This window comes from Aspergillus sydowii (genome assembly GCF_001890705.1).
Source record: "Aspergillus sydowii CBS 593.65 unplaced genomic scaffold ASPSYscaffold_7, whole genome shotgun sequence".
Taxonomy (NCBI): Eukaryota; Fungi; Ascomycota; class Eurotiomycetes; order Eurotiales; family Aspergillaceae; genus Aspergillus; species Aspergillus sydowii.
Window position 1 is genome coordinate 471736 of NW_024467865.1, and position 13889 is coordinate 485624.

General features: G+C 50.2%; 7 protein-coding genes across 7 annotated transcripts; 2 read left to right on the forward strand and 5 right to left on the reverse strand.

Annotated features, from left to right (window-relative positions):
• Positions 1–1023: 1023 nt before the first annotated feature.
• Positions 1024–3827, reverse strand: ASPSYDRAFT_32621 (putative PHD finger domain protein; the record flags this gene model as incomplete). Its single annotated transcript, XM_040844993.1, has 5 exons — positions 1024–2214; positions 2267–3130; positions 3181–3400; positions 3465–3562; positions 3657–3827. The coding sequence occupies 5 exons, from the start codon at positions 3825–3827 to the stop codon at positions 1024–1026; spliced, it is 2544 nt and encodes an 847-aa protein (XP_040701276.1).
• Positions 3828–4193: 366 nt separating this feature from the next.
• Positions 4194–4671, reverse strand: ASPSYDRAFT_1056282 (uncharacterized protein). The gene is made up of 2 exons (XM_040839853.1): positions 4397–4671; positions 4194–4255 (listed from the first exon to the last, which is right to left on the reverse strand). The coding sequence occupies exons 1-2, from the start codon at positions 4564–4566 to the stop codon at positions 4240–4242; spliced, it is 186 nt and encodes a 61-aa protein (XP_040701277.1). The 5' UTR covers positions 4567–4671; the 3' UTR covers positions 4194–4239.
• Positions 4672–4777: 106 nt separating this feature from the next.
• Positions 4778–6151, reverse strand: ASPSYDRAFT_32622 (Rcd1-like cell differentiation family protein; the record flags this gene model as incomplete). Its single annotated transcript, XM_040844994.1, has 4 exons — positions 4778–4955; positions 5012–5387; positions 5454–5609; positions 5686–6151. The coding sequence occupies 4 exons, from the start codon at positions 6149–6151 to the stop codon at positions 4778–4780; spliced, it is 1176 nt and encodes a 391-aa protein (XP_040701278.1).
• Positions 6152–7198: 1047 nt separating this feature from the next.
• On the reverse strand, positions 7199–8242 carry ASPSYDRAFT_32623 (uncharacterized protein; the record flags this gene model as incomplete). The annotated part of the gene is made up of 1 exon (XM_040844995.1): positions 7199–8242. One exon carries the CDS (start codon positions 8240–8242, stop codon positions 7199–7201), a length of 1044 nt encoding a protein of 347 aa, XP_040701279.1.
• A 1188-nt stretch (positions 8243–9430) lies between these two features.
• ASPSYDRAFT_154302 (uncharacterized protein) lies at positions 9431–10144 on the reverse strand (the record flags this gene model as incomplete). Its single annotated transcript, XM_040842355.1, has 1 exon — positions 9431–10144. The coding sequence occupies one exon, from the start codon at positions 10142–10144 to the stop codon at positions 9431–9433; it is 714 nt and encodes a 237-aa protein (XP_040701280.1).
• Positions 10145–10717: 573 nt separating this feature from the next.
• Positions 10718–11870, forward strand: ASPSYDRAFT_58993 (isopenicillin N synthase family dioxygenase; the record flags this gene model as incomplete). The annotated part of the gene is made up of 3 exons (XM_040849616.1): positions 10718–11056; positions 11147–11585; positions 11641–11870. 3 exons carry the CDS (start codon positions 10718–10720, stop codon positions 11868–11870), a joined length of 1008 nt encoding a protein of 335 aa, XP_040701281.1.
• Positions 11871–12367: 497 nt separating this feature from the next.
• On the forward strand, positions 12368–12933 carry ASPSYDRAFT_58994 (putative prefoldin subunit 1; the record flags this gene model as incomplete). Its single annotated transcript, XM_040849617.1, has 3 exons — positions 12368–12397; positions 12473–12639; positions 12765–12933. The coding sequence occupies 3 exons, from the start codon at positions 12368–12370 to the stop codon at positions 12931–12933; spliced, it is 366 nt and encodes a 121-aa protein (XP_040701282.1).
• Between the last annotated feature and the right edge of the window lie 956 nt (positions 12934–13889).

Genomic DNA, 13889 nt, shown 5'->3' on the forward strand with positions numbered 1-13889 from the left:
GTTTCTTTTTCTTTTCGTCTCCAGATCCGTCCCCGGACAGATGGGACTGCGAGCGAGGTTTCCGATAAGTATGAAAGGAGTGTCTGTGCACGTTGTTTGCTGGCGACGAGGTACGTACGGAGTTGATGTAACATGCATAGCACATGCAGCTAAAGGCTGTGGACATCTGCTGACAACGGCATAGATCCAACCTGATCGGGATAATGGTCTGTCTGTTGACGGACTGGGAAACCGGGGTTTGGATAATAGGATTGATTAGCATAAGCTTTATTTTGATTTCACATGAATTTAGTTGAGACGGAGATAGTGGGGAGGGGGGAAGGAAAGGGCTATTGCAGGTTGTACAACGTGCAAGTGGTGTCTGTCGGTTAGAGGACGTACTTAGAGAGGTCTACGATTTGGAATATCGTGGGTTAATGCAATGCAATGAAGTGAAATGGATAGACTGAATTGTCTTGTCTTATGTACAAGCCATAAACTAACGCCAGCCACTGCACCTGACCCAACCTGTAGCTTGTATTGTGTATTTGTATGCACCCTTCCGCCCTGTTAATACAAGTGTCATGAATAATGAAATTAGAAAAACAGAAAAGAACTAAAAAAGGAAAAAGGCAGATGAGAGATTGAAGATTAAAGTCGAGGAGGATAAAAGGTAAACATCTCCTCCACAGCCGATGTTATACAAAATGGTGCCAATAGTACCGAGACAGGAAGCGGGAAGCTGCCGAGTGGTGTTGGACTGTCTCAGTTTTTGTCGTTCAATTAACCTCATGGGCGTACCCACTGCTCCGGCGACGGCAATAACCACCGATTTATTGATGGGTAATATTTCCACACCCATTAGATTTGTCCAAAGCACAGACTTCAGGCGCCAATAACGATGGACCCACAGCTTAAATTTTGTTTAGCTGACTTTGAAATGCTCGCCATGAAAATTATAACGTAATAAGATGAAGGATAAGTTGCGCGATATAGGCGATTTCATTGATGCGCATACAATCGACTAACTTTCTGATGTGTTACTCATGGGTGGTTCGAGCTCTGAGAACCTGGCTGAGTGGGAGGCTCGGGCTTCGGTACCCGGGGCGACGGTTCTAGAGGAGGGATCCGGTTGATTGATGGGGAAGACATTGCTTGTTGCCCGTTGGAAGCTGTCGAAAGATGGCTGTGTAGTCCCATTGCATTTTCTCTTTGCCTGCGCTCCTCCTGCTCTGGGGTCATACATTTCACTGGCGGCGGAATCGGAGCATCGGGTGAGCTCCTTCCCATAAGCTTGGGGCTTGGTTCTAGTCTTTGTACTGGCGGCAGGATCGGCGCACCAGCCATGCCTCCTGCAGTCGCCGGCCGTGGAGATTGTTTGGTAGGACTAAGGCCGGATAATAGAATATGCTGAGAATGAGGGGACGACGCCCGGTTCGCACTAGGAGTCGCTGTAAACGATACGTTTCCACTATGAATTGAAGCAAACGAAGCCTGATTCCCGGTGCTAGGGCGCGGAGTGTGATGCTGTCCATGTGGCGTCCACGGCGCGGGACCGTCGGAAGAGGCCATAGGTGGGAAACCGGCAAGAGGTCCGACATCACGATTGCCTTGGGTGGGAGACATTGATGGTCTATTTTGAATGGGAGATGGGAGGGTCGGGCTGTTGATTGTATGAGAGGATGAAGGTCGCCGTGTAAAATTCGGGGCTGGAGGGGGCGGGCCACGGCCATTGAGTGGGAATTGATGGATTGAAGGCAGCTTCGGCTGCTCTTGAGAAGAAACATGGCCGTTCACACCTTTTGAAGGGGAGAACGGCGCGCGAGATGGGCTGAAAGGAGCTGCGTGCGATGATTGAGGCCGGCGCCCAGGAGAAATGGGAAATGGCACAGCATGGGTTGGCGGATGTGGCAGAGGGTGCGGTTGTTTCGTCGGAGATCCATTGACGACCGCCCGGGCCGCAGCAGCATTGGGTTCTGTCGTAGTTGGAACGGCCTTCGACGCACCGGTCGGCGTACCGTCTGGGTGGCCTGAAACAGGACCAGGCGGCGAAGAACTAACCTTGAACTTGAGCGGCGGCAATTTGGGGAGCTTCGCTTCTTCTTCGCGGCGTTTGCAATCCCGGCAGACGAAATGGAAGTCCTCGCTCTCAGCCTCATTCTGTTTGATCCCAAGGCACTTGCTGTGCTGCCACACATTGCATTTCTCGCACGCAACGCTATGGGAGCCATCGTCCTATGCAAGTTAACAGAAGGGCAACGCGGTTTGGCTTGTTAATCGAACTTACAATATTTTCTCCGTGAACACCACAGCCAGAACAGTCGAAGACCCACTCGTCTTCCTGGGAGAGATCCTCCAAGTTCTTTCGCTGTTTCTCCAATTCCGACTTGAGCTGCCGTTCGGAAATCCGGCTCTCACCTCTTTCAAGCTTCTTTTGCTCCTCTTCAATTCGTTGCAACTCGGCCTCATGCAGCACACGTTTTCTTTCACGTTCCTTTATACGCTGTTCGCGCGTCATGATACGTGAATGCCGCTCGTGTTCCATTTTCTTCAATCTCTCTTCCTCCTTGCGAGCGGCAGCGAGTTCTTCTTCGTGTTTCTGTGCAGCTTCAATGGCTTCCCGATCATGTCGCTCCTTCTCGCTCTTCTGGGCGATGCGGCTTGACCTCTTAGCACCAGCGAGTAGTTGGAGATTGAAGAGCTCCTTTTCGCGCTTAACCCTTTGGCGCTCCTGGGATGCTTCCTCCTGCTCAATTACCGGGAGTACTTGTTCTTCAATCCTACCCCTGAGTATTTTTTCGTCCGCATCTCTTGTGTTTCGTAGTGACTCTAAAAACTCCTTGTAATCGTCTAGCGTAACGGCGATGCATTCCCATTTCATCCCCTCGAAGGGATCTTGGTCCTCGACGTCAAGTTTCACTTCAGTGTTCTCCTCCTCGGATTCATCATCGTAGTCGTCGCCGGTAACCTTTCTCCGCTTCGACGCTCTCACGGCTCGCGCACTCTTTCTCTTGGGCTTGGGGTTGGACTTGGATTTGGACTTGGCAGGTTTCGGGGGAGGGAGAGGAGGGTCGGTACGCCGGTAGAGTCGGTTATCATCTAGAATATAGTAGTACCGGCCTTGACGGTCGTATCCAACTTCTTCAATACGCTTGGGCGCTGTTAGTATGGGCCACAAGGCTGGGGCGGTTAGGTACTCACCCATTCCAATTGGTCCGTCTCCCTTTGTGCTGGCATCTTATCACGGATCCGATCGGGGTTCCAGAACGTCCAGACGGTAAGCTGATGAAGGACTTGAAGTTTCAAAAAGACGTCAAAATCCAAGAACCTGTTCGGGACTTCGTCGTACCCGAAGGGGTTTGTAAGGTGCGAGGCTTTCGCATTGTACTGCCTTCGCGTGTATTCGTCAAAATTATCGAACCTAAGATCATAGAATAAAACGTATCAGCTTCTGCAAGGTGTCCGTAGAGCTGTATTTCACGTACGTAAGTCCGCGATGCGACGAAACCCATTTCAGGAGACAAAGCCCAATCTCCAAAAGCTTCTCGGAAGGTTCAGGTTTAAGACATTCGTTTTCCAGATCCTAGGCAAGAGAAGTATGTTAGTCCGCGAAATACAGAATAGCTAGCTATCGGGGAGAGTCTAGCCCTAGATTTAGAGCGAAGGGTTCAGCATACTTCAATTCCAAAATCTTCGTCAATTTTCATAAGTTTCCCAAAGATGGCGATATACTGCATGAGGTTCGCAAACTCCCAGCAGTTCCGAAGCTGCGTGAGCAAGCCAGGCTCCTCGCGTGGCTGCTCCGTCGGAGCGTCCACCTCGGAGCGGGTGCGCTTTCGCGATACCATGAAGGCGGATCGAGACCGTTAAAAAAGGCGCCGCGGCGCAGGGGCAAATTACGTGCGAGCTGAAATTTTAGCAGCGATCCCCAAATATGATGCCAGTAGGTCTGATTGGGAAGAGGTTCAACGTATAACTGCGGCTTCGGTCCTAAAAACCAAAAAATGATGTACTCCAAATGGTGGGTGTGTTCAGGCGAGAAGGACGGATGAGCTCACAATCTCCGAAGGCGCGCGTCGAGATCCGCCCGTCAGGTGACCTCCGATAAGGCTGACCCAGCAATTCGACAGAGGCGACAAGAGGAAATTTTTTGCATTGCAGGCGATTAATCAATGTTATTATACAAATACCCGTCAAGGAAGACAAATATAAAGTAACAATGCAATCAATTGACGATTAAAAGCCAGGAGTCTCAGCCAACTAACGAAACACATAACTAGATCTTGGTATCTTGCATCAGAGGTCTATCTCACTCATATCGGGGAGGCGGAAAAAGACCGTAGAGCACAATGAAACAAAGAACAGAGAAACAGAGCGCCTTCCATATCAATATCCACGCAATCAAGCAGTCACGTACCGCAATGGCCGAAAGAAATCCGAGTAAATAAACAGGGGAATAAGAGAACCCAAGTTAGAAGTAGAGGCAAAAAGACAATAATGGTAAAATAGCAGCAGCGGAAAGAAAGCAAACCCCCTCGCCTGACCGTCAGGAAACCAAACCCAGCCCAGTATGCTGATGAACACCATCTCTGTTGATCTTTCAAATAAATCCCCTCTTGATGCTGGTATCCTTTCCGTTATTTTTGTGTTATTTCTCTTTTCTTCTCCCCATCATGCATGTATACCGCAGTTGCGCCTTATAACCCATTTTCGCCTAAACCTGTCCCATGCAAGTCGTAAGTGTATCAAGTATACCCAAAGAAATCGAAATCGAACGGAAGCAATGCTTTTCAATTTTTTACATGGCAACACCAGGTGCGCCGTCGGACACGTTATCGGAGAGATTGATTAGAAGTTGAGCGAGACACCGCTTTGTGGCTGCGTCGTCGCGGAGAACCGACGAAAAGGTGGCATCTCGTAAAGGCTCGGGAAGGCATTGGCGTAAAGCCTCGCGGGCGCGACTGTTATCGCTTAATCTATCAATCGGTCAGTAATGCTTCAAAATGCGACACTGGAGTTAAACTGAGCGTACCGGAGGAAGCAGCGCACAACATGCTTGAGGAGCCTCACAGTCTGTTGCTCAACCAGCTGAGTGACCATATTACTCAGAACCGTTCCCACGGCATAGAACCTCTCGTATGTTGCACATATATATGCCAAACCGATATCATCCAGCAAAATCTTCTGTACAATGAAGATAGCGACTGTCTTACTTAACTCCGAGCCGGTTTCCATTATACGAAGGCAGAGAGGGATTATCTCGGTAGTAAGAAGGAAGTTGATGACATCCGACGAATCATTTTTTACCAGCGCGCCGATGACACCCAGAGAGGTGAGGCGGAGGTATTCGAAAGGGCGAGACTTCGAAGTGGTATTTAGAAAGGGATAAAGGAACAAAGGAATGTGCGCTATTCGCAACAGAAATAAGGATCAGTAAGGGTAGTTAAGTTGCCAATATCAAAGTTGCCACGTACCGTTGAGGAAGAGGGTGCGGGTCTCATTGTGAGATGCTACACATTGCAATAAGGCCAATGCGTTGCAAACCCGATTTGAAGCCGCAGCAGTAAGTTGCGACGGGTTCAGCAGCGGATATACCGAAATTATTTCTTGGAGTAGTGCGGTCATGACACCTGTTCAGCGAAATTAAATTAGCCCTCGTTGTTCGGAAACATACACTGACGGGTGACCAAGAGAGGGGGGGCTTACCAAAGGAGTGCCAGATGACAAGTGCCAGCTCAGGCACCTGTTCTCTCTTCTTGCTAAGCTCCATCAAAGCAGTTTCTCTGCGATTCGGGTCCAAAAGCTCCGCAACCCAGATGAAAACCTTGCGATTCTCATCGCTAACTCCGCCATCGATCATTGACATCGCACCCGGCAACGCGCCATCCCCACCGACGCCTCCAGCACCCACTCCTTGAGCTGTGTTGCTGGACGCGGCATTGCCGGCCATAGCTATACGATTGTAGTGCTGTTGCTGAGCTGCGGCGGCAGCGGCAGCAGCGGCCTGAACTTGGGCATGTTGCTGGGCGACAAGCGTAGAATGCTGCTGTGCCTGATGCGGGTGGTGTTGGGCTTGGTGCTGCTGCTGCTGCTGATGTTGCAACCAGGCGGCATCAGCCTGGGGATACTGATGCTGATGAGAAAAGACGTGCTGACTTTGCGTTTGAAGCATGGCGGGCCGACGAAGGATCGATACTTAGGAGTGTGCTGGAATCCGCCCTGACCGACCGGAAAAATCGAATTGACGGTAGGGAGGGCTGAAGGGAACAAGGAATGGTCAGTTGGTTGAAATCGAGAGAAGATTCATTGATCGATATGCCGAAGCCGGTTGCGAAAATAGAATGAGAGATAGACGCCCGCAGTGAGTGGGAGCCAGAAGGTTGGATTGGATGTGAAACGGTGATGATTGAGGCGAGCGAGGTTCGGGCTCCGGGAGGCGGGGAGACGCAGGTTCCGACCGGGCCTCGAGAACCTGACTCAGACTCAGCTGAGCTCCAACTTTAGCCCATCGATGCAGAACAGGGAATCGTCCCGACCGGCTCAGAGATGCTCAAGTTCCACTAATATTCATCTTCGATATTATCTCGCTGTCGCGGATCTATCTAACTTCGATTGGATGGGCTGCACGTTACACTCCGCGCACGGATTATAATGACGGGCGCATAACTGGACCGTCTAAGACTACTTATAATGAGTGGCTAAGAGTCCTGTCTTGGTGCACCGTACATGCATCCCCCTTGCCAGCTGCTTCTTCATTGCAGTTTAAGCTGTTGGGCGGCGGTTGTTGTTTCCATCAGAAGGCTTAGCGGAGCAGTTGATATGGTCAGGTATACAATATATCTGCTGAAGTGGTAACAAGGATATTCACATTCTCATTTTATACTTATACTAGTATGTACATCCAAATATTAAACATGCAACACATCAAGTCATTTCCATCATAATACAATTATTTCCCACAGGAGAATGAAAAGTTGCGGTGGTAAAGGCAATCAGCCAGATCCATCCGTCGCGCGCCTCATCCGTCTGTATAGAAAAGGTCAATAAAGCGTCAAATCATATTTAAGAACTCTCTTGAAGTCATGCCGTCCCCTCTCAGTCTCATCATTAGTCGTTATGCCCGTGATCTGGATCGTCCGGATCGTCTGCTCCTTCTTGTCCGTCGGTCTGAACTCTCGCTGGCTAGAAAGTTGTCAGCAGGATGCTTCAGTGAGAGAGACTAAACTAGGTGATCAATCTTACTTGTGCTGGTATAATAGCTATAATAGCTTGGGTAGGTGTAGTCGCTGCTCTTCTCATCGTGGTCGTCCTTCTTTCTCCTCAGTCCGAGGCAAAGTGCAATCGCACCGAGAATGATTCCTATCGTTGCGAGACTACCCCATTTCGATTTACCTTCGCCGCCATGTTCACCACCAGATGGTCCCGCACCGAACCATGTGCGGCCTGGAGGCCGATGCGTGTGGTGCGAATAGTGGTCTTCCACGTATGTCTCCTCCCGTCTTCTTCGCTTGCCGCAGCCCAGGCAAGCAAGAATACTGTTCAAAAGCCCTCGGGCACACAGACAGAGACAGACGAGGAACAACAAGAATACACCAGCAAGTGTTCCGATCACGATACCAGCGATAGCACCACCACTTAGGCCGCCACCGCTGTCTTCCGGAGCGTCGATCCCAAGCGCTGGGGACCCATCTGTGGTCACAGGCGTTTCGAAAGCTTGAGTTGTCGTCGCGGTTTCAGTAGCGGTGTTCGAGTCCGTCGGGCGCACCCCGGGAGTGGCCGTATCAGTAGCCCAAATCGAGGTAGTGGCAGCCAAAACGCACTCGCCGTCACTGCAGATATCTTGAGCGCCGCAACATTTGCTGCCGCACTGGCTCTCTCCGATTTCAGCTCGACAACTTCCGGAGCCCCCTCCCGAGCCTGTCGGACTCGCGACCCAACTGCTCCATACAGATGTGAGTGTCTGGACATCGGTTTCGGTCTGGAGATAGGTGCTGGTATAGTATTCCCAGGCTCCGTCTCCACCTGCACCGCCGGAACCGCCTGAAGACGAACAGACCGCTTGGCCATTATCGTCTGTAATGCATTTTTCGCTGGAGGCACAGCAAAGCTGGCTGTAGTAGCCACAGGGGTTGTTGCAAGATCGTTGTTCAAGGCTGCCCCCCTCATCCGCTGTCGGCCCTAACGGACTGGCATGTGCGATCTGACACCAGCTCAACAATGTCAGTATCGATGTCGCCGACTGTAGTAATCGTGAGGAATGCATTGCGAATATGGCAGTCCGAGAATTTTCGGGCGCTCGGTACGGGAACAGTCAAGAATGCGATGACAGCCTGACAGCCGCAATTGTTGGCTGCAGGGCCTCTTGACTCCGACTGAGATCCCGCCGTATGATGACTGCGATCAACAGATCAAAACAGCGGCTCCCCTCAGCAAACAGGTGGAATGTAGAAATCCGTTAAGAGCCCGGCGAGAAGTAAATTAACGATAATCGAAAGAGAAGAGGGAAGAAAAATGCATGGGAGGGGAGCCGGAGCTATCGTGCCCATGCAGGCGTTTGCCGATTTTCCCAGCCTCCTCACTCCTGCAAGTAAATATACAAGCCCAACCACCGCATTTCTGAGACAAATACCACCAATCGGCCGAAGGATCCATGCGATCACTATGGAGTCATTCGCTTTCTATTTTAGGAATTTCAAAGGCTGGACCCTAATTATTTTTTCCCGTCCAGCTTCGTCACTGCTCGACGGATCCATCCTGAAGTCAGAGAAGCCCCTCCAACACCGTGCAACATCCCCGCATCTGGCCATGCTGGGCAATAGTGTCAGCCATTATTACGCTCACGAGGAGAGTCAGCGGCCAATTCATGCTCAATCAATCAGGTCACAATATTTGCTCACGAGGTGGCAACTACTTTGATTATCTGTCGAGACTCAGGCACTTCTCTCGTATCTGCTGGAAGTCTGGAAGCCTCGCTATCAGGTACTGATTGGCACTGGCTCATTAGTCACTCATCAGGCATCGGGCACTCCACCGGCTTTGTTCGTTCACTGCCTTTTTAACTGGTTGTTCCCTCTGGAGACTGCAGGGACAGCCTGTCAGTCCCGCCCTTTGTGCTGCAGGTTTTGGGTGATGACGATCAAGCGGTGTGTCTGAGCAATTGTCGGTGGCATTTCTCGAGTCCTGACGTCGGAAATTTTTTACTCTCTCAAGGATTCTGGCCGTCCGTGACTGTGAGAGATTGAAGGTCGGGTCTGACATTGCCAAGCCGGCCATATTATAACCTTGATTTTGAGATCAAAACCAGTAGATACAAACTAAACGTACAGTTGCAGTATCGAGCATTACTCATATAGTCATTCCATATATCCATCAAAAACATCATCATATACAAACTTCCATGAAAAGTTTTTGTTCATCCAGAGTCATATCCTTGTCCGTGCTTGCTGCTGCCTCATATGAAGAACCCAGCAACGCCGACAGCCACACCAACAACGAGGTCATGAAGGCTCGAAGTCCGTCTTGACCCTGCTCCATCAGCCCCGCCTTCGTAATTGCCACAAACTCCTAGGTTAAGACCGTGACATGCGGACTCTCTCAAGCTGGAGCATGTCGAAGCCGCACCTGGCGCGCCAGCCTGAGTGAAGTCCGCTCCTCCTCCCGTCACAGTAACTCCATATCCCCCAAAGTGTGTAATGCACTGAGAAAAGTCGCCCTGGCATCGTTCATAGTATGAAGAGCATTCATCGGCATCGGAGAAAGACGTAGGTACAGCGACGAATGGGTAAGCGCCCGATATTGTCGACCCGGTAACTTGAGGCCCGTTGTCGTTTGTCGGCGTCGCATCTGACGTTTGAGGGGAATTGAAACTCCCCGCCCCAATTGTGCCAGTGCAGGCTGCCCTGCTCGGACAGCATGCTATATGGTGTGCTTCATCGCTGGTACATATAGACCCCGATCTGCAGCAGATGTCTGGGTTGTCTAGGTCACCGCATCCGTTGTATCCTCCAGGGCAGTTGCCATCGCGCTTCTTCAGAAGTTGTAAGACATCGTATGCTCTCCTGCTTGTATCGGGGCTTGCTGTGATAGGGGCATCGAATGGAACGGTCTCGATCGAATGTGCGCTCGAGGCAAGGAATGCGGCCGCAATCCAGCCGGATATCTTCATTCTCGAGGGTTGGGCTTGGATCGACCTGCCGCAATGGAAAAACAAACTGTGATAAAGACAATGAAATATTTGTCAAAGAGCAAAAATGATGTCTCATCAAGCGGCTCCAATAGTTCAGGGCTCTTCTGTCGGGTAGCGATGACGGTGAGGTGGCTGGCGATCAACAAACTACTCGAAGCGGCAAACCAGAGTGAGATCCGTGGGTGGGCCTGAAACCCACGAGCGCCAAGAGCAGTGCCGCCCGATGCTCAGTCCGAGACCCCAACCACCTCACTACCATACGGAGTATATTGCATCACTCAGGTCACTTTAGTAAGGCAGTAATCTTGTCAAACAGAGACGCTTTTTTTGTCCAAAGTGTACAGATCCTAGGATCAAGCTTGAAAACAACCGATTTTTGGAGCAACAAGTGAACCAAACTTGACCTACCGGTACAATGTATGACGATTGCAAAACATGTGACCGTCAGCGGACTTGCCAGCTGAACATCCTGGCGTTGGTGGATGGTTCATTGAACCGTTACTGGGCTGCTACGAAAGATACCCTGTATTATCAGCCCGTCCGCCCCCGATAATGGAACTTCCAGTCGTGGATTTTACGCCGTGGTATAACATCGGGAATGAAGCGTCTCGACAGCGCGTGGCTCAAGAGCTCGTGGATGCCTGCCAGCGGGTAGGATTCGTACGCATCATCAACCATTCATTACCTGGATCGGAGATCGACCAGACATTCGAGTGGATGAAAAGGTTGTTTGCGCTTCCGGACGAGGTCAAAATGAAAGCCCCGCATCCAGAGGGATGGGCCGTTCATCGCGGATACTCGTGGCCTGGGCTCGAAAAGGTCTCTCAGACCATGAGCACGGGAAATGATGAGGAAGTGAGGAGGAAATTGAGAGAAGTGCCTGATGTTAAGGTGCGCGGTTGCCTGTCTCATGAGCAAATCTACCGACGCCTCCTCTAGTCTGATTTAGGGCTCTGAAGGCCGCGCTCACGATGCTTTAAGGAAGTTTTCGATATCGGTAGTGAAGACGACGTTAGTCAACCAAATCAATGGCTTCCTAATGAGAATCTACCCGGCTTCCGAGACTTCATGACCCGATTTTACTGGAACTGCGACCGAGTCGGCAAGGAAATTCTCCGGGCATTGGCCGTAGGACTCAACTTAGAGGACGCAGAATACCTAGCGAGAAAACATTCAGGAAATGCTAATCAGCTTCGACTGCTTCACTACTTGCCAGTCCCAGCTGAGGATTTGGAAAACGATCGAGTTAGTCGCTGCGCCGCGCACACTGACTGGAGCTCGATAACTTTACTCTTCCAAGATGACTGTGGTGGACTGGAGGTAGAAGATATCTCACGTCCTGGCAAGTTTGTACCAGCGCCCCCGGTGAAGAACAGCATTATCATGAACGTGGGAGATTTATTACAGAGATGGAGCAATGGTCCGATCCATCGGTTTTGGAATCTGGTACCGTGACATAGCCTAATTATTTATAGATCGATTATGCTCTACAAATCACAGAGTGAGCTTACCAGAGCTGTCTGATCGAATCGAGGGACCGAACCGGATGACCCGCGAACGATACTCGATTCCTTATTTCGTGTCCCCGGATGATGACACCGTCGTTGAGTGCATACCATCTTGCATGGGCGAAAATAAACCTGCAAAATACGGACCTATAACGCGCGGGGATTACAATAAAATGAGGGCGTCCATGATGTATTAATTTCGATCTGCCGTCAGCTTTCTTAGCTTCCCGACATTCAGTGTCGGAAACGGAGTTGGCATATGGATTTGGTCATCGGGGAAATCACTTAAGCACAGATACCAAAAACAGTCCAAGAATGACAAGATATAAACTAGTTCCGAGTTTTAAACGCGTATAATGAAGTTGGAATCTACTGAAGTATAAACCCAGCCTAAGCCCTCATAGTCATTTACGCCTAGTGAATGCCTGAATATAAAATTATGCCTAAGGCATTAAATATTGCCAGGCCAAGCCGATAAGGATCTTGGAGTTTGTCGGCCGCCTCGCCGGAGCAGACAAACAACAAGAAGCCCCAGTCGCAAAATACCACCCAGGGCTATTCGTCATTACTAATAACCTGGCTGTACCGATACTGAATCTCCCATCGGATTTAGCATAAGCTCACGAAGCGCACCTGAACCTCTATAACCCAAAAACCCCCACCTCACCGCAACCCCTCCGCCGCATCTCCCAACATGTCCATCCCAAATGAAGCTCTCCAGAAGGTAAGTCCAGCATGCACGCACAAACCTATATCAGTGGAACGAACTCGCTAACGCAGCTGGCCTTCTTAATGGCAGCTCCTCCAAGAAATCGAAGCGCGGGTGATCACTTCGCAGCAACAAATCGGAATCACAAAGGCGCAGATGACGAGCAAGAATCGCGATATTCGGATGCTCGAGCTCACGTCGAAGGAAATTGGGTCGCTACCTGGTGATACGAGGGTTTACGAGGGGGTTGGAAAGATGTGAGTTTGCTCTGCGTTCTGCCAGGTTGGCCCTCTGGCCTTCCCTAGGATACAATGGGGTCGAGATGGGTGAATATGAGTCGAGACAGAATGTAATGCTGACCCTTGTTGCTTGCTACGTGTAGGTTTGTTGGCGTACCCAGATCAACGGTCGATAAGCGGATAACGACAGAGAGTGGGGAGCTGAGGGGGGAGATTGAGGGGCTGGAGAAGAGGATGCATTATTTGGAGATGACGTTTAAGAATAGTCGAGAGAACTTGGAGGCCATATTGAAGTCCGGTGGAAAGGCGTGATTTTCTTTTTATCTTCTATTATGGGGACATACCTACGAATGGGACAAAAATTCTGACGCCATTTACGAGTGCTTGCTTCCAGGTTAAGAAGCCATCGCCCCTAACAACATATACCTGCCTACTCTAGTGCCATCGGCTCTCGATTGCGCCCCATATTTGGAGGAACAGGCAGTTCAGTTAAGTACTAACAAAAGAAATGGCACGTTAGAGGATGCAAAAGGTGCGATTCTTGCCACTTGATCCTCGCAAGTGGAATTAAACGGCTAGCAGTAGCGAGCTGTCACGCTTTTCCCCTGTGGCCAGCGATCTATGGAACTAGCACATGAATCTGGATGATGCGAGTTGCTGAGTAGTTGCTGCTAAAATGAGCTGTCGCCCGACGGATGGGATGGTAACATCCGTGCTGCGTGGGCATGAGCACATACGGCACAAAAGGGGAAGGAGGCATTGCAATTGTGTAATATTTATTTTCAAGGCAGGAAAGCTATCTGCAGCGATCTGGAAACCGGAAGGGTATGGATTAGATGGTTAGGTGAGCAATCACTAGATGTTCCTTGGCTGACAGCATGATTATATATTAAGATTCCACAAGTTGTAGTTGTTGAGGAAAGCTTTACCTCTTTGCCAATGACGTGCCATGAAGCTACCAAGTCGACAATACAGGGGTTTTAAAGATACTGGTTTAATCCAGGAGAAGAAGCGGTAATATACCTTGATGAATATACCTACCTGTTGGTTGGTAGGCTCGTATCAGCACAAACTCCCCAAATTTAATTTGGAGTCGAGAGGAGGATAGACGAAATCAAATACGAGACTCGGTGCCAGGAGAAACACTAGTCCCATTTTTAAGAATTTGGGAGATTTCTAGACCTCGGTGATCAGTCCCTCAAGGCCCCAGGAGGGCAGCGTTGATAAGGGCTGGGATTGGAGGCACTGGGTCAAAGCTGCGGGCTGCG